This window comes from Temnothorax longispinosus, chromosome 12, assembly GCF_030848805.1.
Source record: "Temnothorax longispinosus isolate EJ_2023e chromosome 12, Tlon_JGU_v1, whole genome shotgun sequence".
In the NCBI taxonomy this organism is placed as follows: domain Eukaryota; kingdom Metazoa; phylum Arthropoda; class Insecta; order Hymenoptera; family Formicidae; genus Temnothorax; species Temnothorax longispinosus.
Window position 1 is genome coordinate 3,810,772 of NC_092369.1, and position 11,516 is coordinate 3,822,287.

General features: G+C 35.5%; 1 protein-coding gene and 1 pseudogene across 1 annotated transcript in view; one reads left to right on the forward strand and one right to left on the reverse strand.

The window, feature by feature from the left end:
• The first annotated feature begins 4,050 nt into the window (after window positions 1-4,050).
• On the forward strand, window positions 4,051-5,886 carry LOC139823073 (uncharacterized; annotated as a pseudogene).
• Window positions 5,887-5,891: 5 nt separating this feature from the next.
• LOC139823272 (uncharacterized) overlaps window positions 5,892-11,516 on the reverse strand; it is a 13,927-nt gene continuing 8,302 nt past the window's right edge. The window contains exons 6-9 of the mRNA XM_071795650.1: window positions 10,977-11,027; window positions 10,786-10,901; window positions 7,204-7,235; window positions 5,892-6,822 (exon numbers count right to left, since the gene is read on the reverse strand). Of these exons, the coding sequence (XP_071651751.1) occupies window positions 6,401-6,822; window positions 7,204-7,235; window positions 10,786-10,901; window positions 10,977-11,027 (621 nt within the window). The 3' untranslated portion in view covers window positions 5,892-6,400. The remainder of the gene's footprint in view (window positions 6,823-7,203; window positions 7,236-10,785; window positions 10,902-10,976; window positions 11,028-11,516) is intronic.

Sequence of the window (11,516 nt, forward strand, 5' to 3'; positions counted from 1 at the left end):
GTAATATTCATTTACGATCAATTCTAGTGATGCTGGGGAATCTTAACAAGCAATTGTCCAAAAGTTTATAGTGTGATTCATGAAAATGGGGCTTAAGCTTGAAAGGGTACCTTAAGGCAGCCATGTTCTCTAGGCTTATGTCTACTGCTTTAAGAACGCGTGTTCGCATCAGCTGAGTGATTGTTGTGACAGTTATTTTAAAGAATGATTGTTATATTATAATGTTGTTTTCAGATGCTGGGGACTTCTAGCAATGAAGGTAGAAAATCGAAAAATTTATGCGGGTGGAATATAGCGGTGATTATACCGTCAGACATGACAAATGGAAAAAAATATACGTCGATCGTCTTTCGTACGTGTAAACGTCCGTACGCTCTCAGAAAATGCACCCGTTATAGTAGAACACGTATTTGCAGAACACGCAAACGTCGTTCGGCGGACGCGCGTCGACCGGACGTAGCCGTTGTAAAACCTACTATACTCGCGGACGCGGAGCGAGGGGACAAACGACAGCGACGGTGTCCAACGTGTGGCGTTCAAACCGCTAGCAAAACATCTGTCACGCGTTCGGAACACGCGTTATCCAAAGCGAAAGTCGTCGTTGCAGATTCATTAGCATGTCTATGGAACACGACGAAGACTGATAAAAACACAGCGGCGTGCGCGGACAGCCGAAAGCGAACGGAACTCGACTTGACGCAACCGCACGCAGCGGCGTGCGCGTTTGAACATGCGTGTCGTACAAGCGCAAGACGTCGTCTCCACGGATGGGTGCTGTTGCGTGACGGAGAGGATGACGTTTGATTTTAGAGAAGGACGCGCCACGTTGCAAAAGCGCACGGTACGTGAACGTACGGCAGTAGACGAGATGAGTACATCTCAGCAGTAGGACGGGATACGCGCTGTCGAAACGAAAAAAGCTTGTCTCAGCAGTAACGTTCAAGCCAAAAACGTGTTTTCCGCAACGCCGAATGTTGACACGGCGAACACGGAGAACCGAGCGTCGGACGTGAAAACGGATGACACGTTGCGAACGTTTCGCGATAAAATATCTTCTATTAAAAAATTGTAAGAGTTTCTTTGCCTTTTCAAGCGCCTATTTTCGATCTTTCGCGTTCGTAGCGTTCGAATGTTTTGTAAACGACGAGTTTACGTGTTATATCGTATGGTCGTGAAGTATCGAAGTATATAAGACACGGATTATATGAAAAACGTATGGTACGTTTTTTTGGGCATAGACACGGTTGAGAGCTACCGTAGGTTGTACGACATAAGTAACTCTTTCCGACGTTAGTATTGTTCGTTCGCTTTACGAACAAAATCTTGTTTTGTTTTACACGCGTTTAAAAACCCACCGACACGGGGTCACTTAACGTCGTTTTCGACACTATCGAAACGTGAAACAACGTAAGTCCAAAAGCCAAAACAACGTTACGCACGAAAAGGCGTCCTTCTTACTGTTACGCCTTCCAGTTTAACGCGAGAGTAGAAACGCGTGAGATGTAACTTAGTGAACGGTTTATGTTGTAGGATGAAATTGCGTTGTACGCGCACGAACATATATACGATCTTTTTAGTTTGTTTCTCTTATTGCTTCTCGCGTGGGCGGCGTACTAGGATGGTGTCGCAAGTCTGACGCGGACGCAGATGTTACGCGCCGGTTTATTTTCTTTTTTTGCACGCCATCGAACGAGGTACTGTTACGTCCACCCTCTCATACGCCTGGAAAATTTGAAACCTTTTTAGATTGTAGAAAGATTTTAGTCAGACCTTACTTATAAGAACAACGACTTACCGATAGTAAGATTACCACCGAACAAGTTACCATACTTACTAGCATGATTTACCGACAGTAGGATTACCACCGAACAAGTTACCATACTTACTAGCATGATTTACCGACAGTAGGATTACCACCGAACAAGTTACCATAAGTATGGTAAGTACTAGCATGACTTACCGACAGTAGAATTACCACCGAACAAGCTACCATACTTACTAACATGACTTACCGACAGTAGGATTACCACCGAATACCGACAGTAGGATTACCACTAAATAAGTTACCTCACTAGCGATAAGTCACGACCTGCGCGGTAAGCCTAACCTACCCACTAGCATATAAATATAGAAGATAAGTCACGATATACGCAATAGGCTTGGCCTATTCCAATAATGTATACACAACGAATAAGTCGCAATGCCCACAAGGGTTTAGCCATAGGAATTTTCTCGCAAACGCTTCCTTCAAGTAACGCAAACCTAAACCCTCCCAGACCCTTCCTGAAAACTCACGCCATGACCATATAAGGAGAGAAATCAAAAGCGGAGCCGATGACGCAACTCAACCCTTCCACTCAGGCAACAAAAGAAAGAAAACTCAGGCCATGACCATATAAGGAGAGAAATCGAAAGCGGAGCCGATGACGCAACTCAACCCTTCCACTCAGGCAAACGAAAGGAAGAAAACCTAAAACATGACCATATAAGGAGAGAAATCGAAGACAGAGCTGATGACGCAACTCAACCCTTCTACTCAGTCAACCCTTCCACTCGACCACCCCCGCCATCGGGAAAACAGGAATATAAGGGCGAACATCCCAAGGGACGCTCTCAGTTCCCCGGAGTCTTACCTCGATCACGGACTCTCCAGTTAAGTAACCACTGAATCCTTCTCGAGTCTCTCCGAATCCAGAACCTTCCTATTTCTACATCGAGAATCTTCCTTATCTCCACGTGCGTTACCGAACCCAGAGCCTTCAGCTCTCCCACTACATATAGAATTACGTGTCACCATATATACATTCCTGATTGTAATCTTGTTACTTTTGTAATCATATGTCCTATGTAGAATTATCGTAATATACAATCATTTTATACAATATCTTACTCTACAAATTCTTACACCTCTTCGCACATCCTCCACTGATCCCACTTACACTACATCCACACACGAGCCAGTGCCGTACGAGCGGCACGTCTCCGCCTGTGGGTATTCTAGTAATTGCAATAAGGCATCCAAATCACCGGTCCTCCCTTGTGCCACATCTGCGTACGAGGCAGTGCCGTACGAGCGCCACGCTACCGTCCGTGGGTGTCTGGAGAGGGGCAGTGCTGTACGAGCAGCACGCTTCCTCGCCACGAGCAAGGAGAGTCAGCCGAAGCGAATTTGTCTTTTAACCTCAATCAGTAGTTAACAAATGCCCAAAACGCGACGAAGCGGACTCAAGGTACGCACCCGCAGGCTCAACCGCCTTTTGTTCGGGACCCTTCCGAATCCATTATTAGGAGTCCTTTCCGATTACGCGCCCGATCCTGAATACGAAAAGTACTTCGTCGCGAGTTCCGCGTGCAAGGCGGACGCGGGACCAAAACTCGAGAACGTAACTTCAGTGCGCAAAATTAACATTAAAAGTATACAATACATCTACGTTCCACTGGACAAGGCCGAGTCTCGAGCAGATTACCAAGCATTCCGGAAGGCCCAGAACTATCGGCTAACCCCGATCCCCTTCACACCGGGGGGAGATTCCGACAATCCACCACCAGTTCCATCTTGGGAATTCATCGCTTCAATCAAAAAGGACGACCCCCGCCGAATCCGCCTGATCCAGCGCCGCGCCAAGATTCTACACCTGTGGTTCGACGCCTCACCACCAGAACACTGGGGCACCGCGGATCACCCATTGGAACTCGACTAAAGGTAAGTGACGACGCCCTTAGGCGCTAAGCGAACGGCATGAGCGAGTCGCGCACGCGACGCCCCGCGCGCCGATAGGGCTAGGGGGTGAAATTACTTCCGGAGGTTGTCGATTTACTGGATGTCCGGGACACATGAACAATGGAGCGCTAAACTCTAGTTTGGGAGATGGCAATTATCGTAGATTCGCGTTCTAAATATTGGTCTCCTCCCTCGTGTTCCACCGAACGTTTTTCGTTAGAGAATATTTCACAACACGTGGTACACGCAGAGGGGCTCTGGATTTCTCTCCTTATATGGTCATGGCCTGAGTTTTCTTCCTTTTGTTTATACGTTGTTTTGTATTACAGATGGATAGCTTGAAGAGAAAAAAAAGATGTGCAAATATCACAAATGAGCAAAGAACACTATTAATAGAGTTCATGAATAAGCACAATGAATTATTAAAAGGAAAGTTTACATCTTCCTTTACCATGAAAGATTTTGTACGTTTGTGGAACGAAATAACTAAAATCTTAAATTCAGTAAATGGCGCTAAAAAGGACTGGAAAGGTTGGCGTAAGGTGAGTTATATTTTTATATTAATAAAATAAAACTAATTATATATATATATATATATATATATATATATAATATATATCAATATAACCTTTCAATATTGATTTAAAAAAATCTTCTAGTGCTGGCACGATTTTCAATCACGCAGTAAAAAAAGACATACCGTTATAAAGCAATCTATGGCAGCAACAGGAGGTGGTACACAAAATACAGAGACATTGACATCACAAGAAGAACAAGTCCTTAATATTATGTGTTCAACTAGTATTCATGGACATCCTGATGTAGGAGAATCCAGTATTAACATATTGGAAGATTCAGAAGTAAGATTTAACCAAAAAACTTTTACATATTTTTCTTATTACATATATCGGTAGGGGTTTGATAGACCATGTTGCGATTGACTACAGCCCATTCACACACACACATACACACACACACATACACACAGGGCTGGTCTAGTAGAAAAACTTTAGGCACCAGTCAATCGAATCCCTACCATATATATCAACTAATAAAGTAAGATAGGTATCAAATATATTTATTATATTACATCTTAATTATAATTAAGTTGTATACCCATATATGTATACACAATTACTGTATATAACTTAAAATTATAATTAAGATATTACAATTTAAAAATTATACAAAATTATATGTTGTTACTTTTATATATAAGTGTGTGTGTGTGTGTGTGTGCGTGCGTGCGTGCGTGCGTGCATATATGCTTATAAATTTTATAAAACTAATATTTATTAAACATAATGCATATTTGCTTTGCAGGATGAAGTAATGGATGTGGAATATTTAAACGAAGACGAAGAAGATGTAGCCTCACAGATTGTTATCTCTACCTCAAGTTCTGATAGTAATAACTGCAATAAGTTAGTTGCTCGAGAAACAAAAGCAGTTGTAGACAACAGTTCCAAGAAACTTTCACATGAAAAGGAAAATATTAATAAAATACAAACCAATGATACAGATGTTAAACAGCTTTCTTCTAAAGTAGGTAAAATCTTTCAGGACATTGAAATGTCAACGAATGCAAAATCTTATGAACAAGATAAAAAAGGAATTAAGAAATACTGTTGAAGTATCAACAAATTTGAACAATGTTTACGAAAAAACATACGAAATGAAAAAAGATTATTATAAAGCAAGATTAGAATATTTACAACGATTTGTAGAAGCAAAGGAAAGGATAGCTAATAGTGCGAAGAGGTGTAATACGTGTTAATATAGTAAGTAAAAAAGATAGTATTGTATAGAGACTCTCTAATCAGAGACTGGCAATTATGATCTCTTAAACTTGTCAAGATATCTTCATTATCGTCGTTTAGTCCAGTGGCACTGTCTAATTAAAGAGTCTCTAGTATTATATAGGTATTGTGTTATCCTCATAACTATTTGCTGAATTTAAAATTGCAGTTATATATATATATATATATATATATATATATATACTTTATTTTACAAACATGTAGAATCTTTTAAGATAAAGAAAAATGTTAACTTTCGTTTTAATTCTTAATTTTGGTTGCTTATTCATAAACTCTTTTAATAGCGTTTTTTGTTTATTTGTGATATGTAACACATAACATAATGTCTATATAAAGATACTATAATTAAAACAAATGTGATCTCTTAAACTTGTCAAGATTTAATTGTTAAATTAAATTAATGAGATTAAGTTCAGTTAATTTTAAAGATTTTATATGAAAATGCGAGAATTACAGTTTATTACTTTGTTTCTTAATAAGACGTATCTAAAAATATTATAAAATATAGTTTTACAAAACCGTTTCTTTTTTTGTAGATGCGTTTATTTAAATTAATTTTGAAATAATGTTATTTTATTTTTTAGTAAAATAAATTAATAAAAAAGGATTATTATAGAAATTAATCATTTTGTTTCATATCTGAATTGATGTTAAAAAGTGAGGAAGTGTTACATGTCATGGGAAATACGTAATAATATGTCAGAGAACTCTAAACATTTCTTTCATATCATGTATCTTTTATTGTATTTATAAATTGTAAGAATAAATAAAATATTTGGCTTAAATATAATGTATTAATTCCTAACTAATGTAAATCCACTATCGACAAAACAATACTGAATGATAAACAACTTATAAATCAGGAGAAGTAATTTACAATCATTAGTCGCTGTTTACTTCTACCAGCTGCAAGATCTGCATCAATTCTACGAACGTTTCTTTCAACCATATTTCTTTCGTTTGCAATATGATTTTCGTTATACATCCCAAAGTCCCCTATATCTTCATTATCGTCATTTAGGTCCAGTGGCACATTTTGGTCAATGCACATATTGTGTAAAACAGCACACGTATATATAATTTTAGATGCTGTTGGTGGAGAGTAATAAAGTACTCGATGCTTCAAAAGACATCTGAACCGCATTTTCAGAAGTCCATTACATTGTTCTACCAATGCACGACATCGCATTTGTTTTCTATTATATAGAGCTTCTGGACTACCTTCAACAGCACCTATTATAGGAGTCATCATCCAAGGCCTGAGAGAATACCCTGAATCACCTGCAATCCAAAACATACAATGTAAAAATTTTTGATACTATAAATATATAGTATCAAAAACTTCTGTGCGTGTGTGGGTGTGTGCGCGCGCGCGCGCGTGCGTGTTTGCGTGTGTATATGCATAGGTATAGCTCATTAAACTCGATAAGAAAGTCCTACACCGTATTTTGCAATTTTTATAATAATTATTAAATAAATATAGCAAAGTAATGCCTGAAACTAACCGCACGTTTATATTCGCCGTACATACATAATCGTGAAACGGAAAGAACTTTTGTTTAGTTTAATTCTCCATATCTATTTACTTTACTTGTGTTTTTCTCTCAATTTCAAATTTAAACCATACTTTACATTGCTCACGATTACTTTTAACTTTCTTACCTAATAAATGGAAATTTTTCTGTGGAAAGCGCCTATTGTGACGTCCTGGGTGATGCGAGGTGGCTCGATCCGACAGAACGTCTCCGTTGATGGATTCTTTTTCTTGCAGTTAAGAAGGTAAAACCCCAGGATAATTAGCTGTTGGTCGGCGATGTAGATTATGGCTCCTTGGATCCGTCGAAGGTAGGTAATTCAATAATCTTTATCTTTCTTTTGATATAAAAGAGTATGATATTTATTGTAGAACTTTTACGATACAAGTGGTTTATGTGGGAGGATGGAACAAGTATAAGATATGTGACCTTTCCTGGCTCGTTCCACACTCTCCGTCAAGAGGGTGAAAGATTCTGCTTTTATACAATTTTGGAAACGGTAGTGGGAGGTGACCGCACCTCGTTACAATGAGTCATAAGGCGTTGTCTAGCGGATGTGAGTCTACTTCTAAAGGTGTGGCTCGCTTGCCAGCAATGAGTCATAGGGTGGTATCTTGAAATTCATTACTTTATATGGTCATGCGTTGCGTTCTGCTTCGACATGTCCATATATGGTCTATGCGAAGACTAGATTCACTCGAATGAGTCATACAGGTGACTCATCTGAATTCTATTTTATTCTCTAGTCTAACAGCGATTTGTATTGAGAGCGATACCTACTTTCATTATGAAATTTCAATATGACTTTTATCAAAAAGGAAAATAAGAAATCTTCAATATTTTAATTTTAAAATGTACAAATATATGTTGAATATTATTTAAGTTTCTTCAGACATACTTTACATACAGTAGAATAATTCAATAGTACAATTAAAGTTATTATTAGTATTCAATAAGAATTATTCGCCAGTGATGAAATAATAATTCGGTATAGTTAAACGGCCTGACTGACAAGTTTTATTAAGTATATCACAACGACGTTTCGACCACTAATTTGGGTCCTTTTCAAGTTATTTTAACAATGATCCATCATTGTTAAAATAACTTGAAAAGGACCCAAATTAGTGGTCGAAACGTCGTTGTGATATACTTAATAAAACTTGTCAGTCAGGCCGTTTAACTATACCGAATTATTATTATTAGTATGTCTAAAGTATAAAAAATATTGCTCTCTTCGTCTAACAGTTACTATAGTATATCTGACTCTCTCTTTCTCACTTTCAGATCGTACAATACTCGCATCTCGCTCGGATTCGTGTTCCTTATGCTACGCATAATACAATTTTATCTTTCTCAGGTTTGTGAGTAACGCCTCGGCGCTTGACGCTCGATATTTATATTAATTTTGGTAAGTATATATATTTGTTAATAGTAATATTAATAAAAGTGATGTTAGCGGTGTTAATAATGATTCTAATATCAGGTTAATAATATATCGTGCAGATAAAAATGGTCAGTATTCTCATTAGTACTGGAAATCAATGAAATTAAATTATATATATATATAATAAAATTTTTATTATTTTTATATCTTGCGAATGGTTGGGAATTTGATAGGAGTGTATAGGAAATATATTGTAGGACTTTTACTAAAATATAATATAGCATTGAAAAATTTTATTGTTAATATATGTATTTGTTAATAACAAATTATTAATTAAATAAATTGGTACTCTTTAATTTGCATATTAATATTGTTATGTTCTCTTTATTTAAGAGATTTTGAATTTCTAATATCATCTTGTTTATGAGCATTCTTTATTTTATTGTTATAAATATTTCGTAAATAAACAATTGCAGAAATAAAAATTATTATCATTTTTCGTAGATGTACTAATGCAGAGTTTACGTGCGCGGTCAAAATTTGTATTTACCAGAACGAGTTTTATGTTCATAATATATAATTGGCAATTATGGGTCGTAATGCAAACGGAGGTATATATTTTGTTAATTAATTAGGTGTAGCGGATCGTTAACAATTATGTTTTATATACTACTTTCAAGAGGAGGTTTTAGGCTAATCAGGAGTATGAAAAGGGTATTTTTTAGTTATCATTATTTTGAAATATATTAAAGTTTAGTCGCTCTGTCCCAAACGATGCGTTTTGCATAGATGTATATATATGTCAACTGCATTATTTAGGGACATCTCCCTTATAACGGGTGTCTTTTCGCTTGAAATTTTATAGCGTTTTTATTAGAAAAGTGACATGGTTTAAACTTATATAAAAGTTGTTATATATGATCTGGGGTATAAGTTAAAAATATTTATTGACATGGTCAATAATTTGTTTATAATTGTTTATAAAAGTAAGTTGCAATTTTGAATAATTATATAGTAAATGTTTTTCCATTGATTGGTTCTAGTAATTATTCCTTATACACGTTTATATGGTTTTCATTTCAAACTATTCGTTTTCTATTTTATTTTAATTCATTACGAATCTATGCGGCTATCCTTGTCTTTCTCTCTGTGAACTGGTATTAAACTATCCTCGTCTTTCATGGAGTGAATGTTCAATTTTAATCCCGTTTATTAGTTTAATTAATTTAAATAGAAAATCGGCGTTAACGTTACTGGTGTTTAGGAGTATAAGAGATTCCATTTTTATCATAATAATTAGGTGTCAAAATTTTCGTTCAGAAATGAAATTTTTCGGTTTTAAAATGTATAAAAGACTAAAATATTAATGTAAAAGTGATTTGGTCTTTGTAAGTCTAAAGGGTAGGAAATTCAAAATGGCGGACGTGAAACTTTAATAATTTATAACTCGAGAACGGTAAGAGATAAAAAGATGGGGTTTTTTTTGTTGTGTTCGGACAATTAAGGGCATTATTTTAGGTTGTTTAAAATTTCTGTTTTATGGATTTCCGTAATTTTAATTATATCTCGGAATTAAGAAGAGATATGATGTGGGGTTTTTGTGAGGTTACTTGACATGCTCTGCTGAGTATCTGCAGTGATTTTATTCATTATTTTTAATAATAATTTTATGGTAAATTGTATTGTTAATTAGTTTATTTTGAGAGATACAATAATGGTTTATAATCAAAAGTTGTTTGACTTTTTATGATAGTTCCGGTAGTCACACTAGCTAGGTCTGTTAATAATATAATTTAATTGTTTATAACAATCATGTTTGAAAAAATGCTAATGAGATAATTATTATTTTAGTATGATAATGTTCTTCAGGCACAAAAGGTTATGTTCTTATAAATAATCTGCTTTTAATTTATTTATTTATATTTTATTTTTATTTTCTGAGTTTATTCTTATGGATTATGCATTTATTTATGTGTTAAATTAAATTTATATTGCATAAAGGATTTCATAAAACTTGTAATATTCATTTATGATCAATTTTAGTGATTCTGGGAAGTTTAACAAGCAATTGTCCAAAAGTTTATAGTGTGATTCATGAAAATGGGGCTTAAGCTTGAAAGGATGCCTTTAGGCAGCCATGTTCTCTAGGCTTGTGTCTACTACTTTAAGAACGCGTGCTTGCATCAGCTGAGTGATTGTTATGACAGTTAAGTTAAGGTGTGATTATTTATTCTGATATTGTTTTCAGGTGCTGTGCAATAGGGATGGAAATCGAAAAATTTATGCGGCTGGAATATAGCAGTGATTATACCGTCAGACGTGACACTATATAGATGAACCATAGCGGTTTTTGCATTGGAATTATTCCATATAAATGTATCGTGAGTGCTCCCAGCATAACGTGCATTGATGTGCATAATTCTCAAGCGCCAATCACATATCTGTAATAAATATATATACAATATACAAATAAAAGATACATATATTTAATGTGCTATATTTCATTTAAAACTTACCAATTGAGTATTTATTGAATAGTACCCTTTCCTATTTATGTATATATGTTCCTATTTATGTATATATGTTCCGGATGAACATTATTATTCGCCGATGGTAGAAAAATAGCAACATGGGTACAATCAATGCAGCCAATTGTACCTGGGAATTCAAATTTTCTGTAAAATCTGAAATAATAAAACAGTAATATAATATTAATACTGTAATGTATGTATGTGTTTATTTTTTATGCTAAAACAAAAAAAATTAAATTCGAATTATACTGTGCTCGCAGTTCATTCAATTCTGCTAATGTACTAGAAAACTTAATCCACTCGTTCATAATTTCTTCTCTCGACACAACATTAATAATTTCATGGATGCAGCGAGAGACTGTTGGCTGACTAACACCCATGTAAATATTTTTACCAATGTTCAATTGATACGATCCACTCGCGAAAAAGCGTAATGCTGTTGTAACCTATATATTTTGTTTTTTTAGTTTAATGTGTGCATATCATACATATATATTTAAGTTGAGTTATACAATATTAATACAT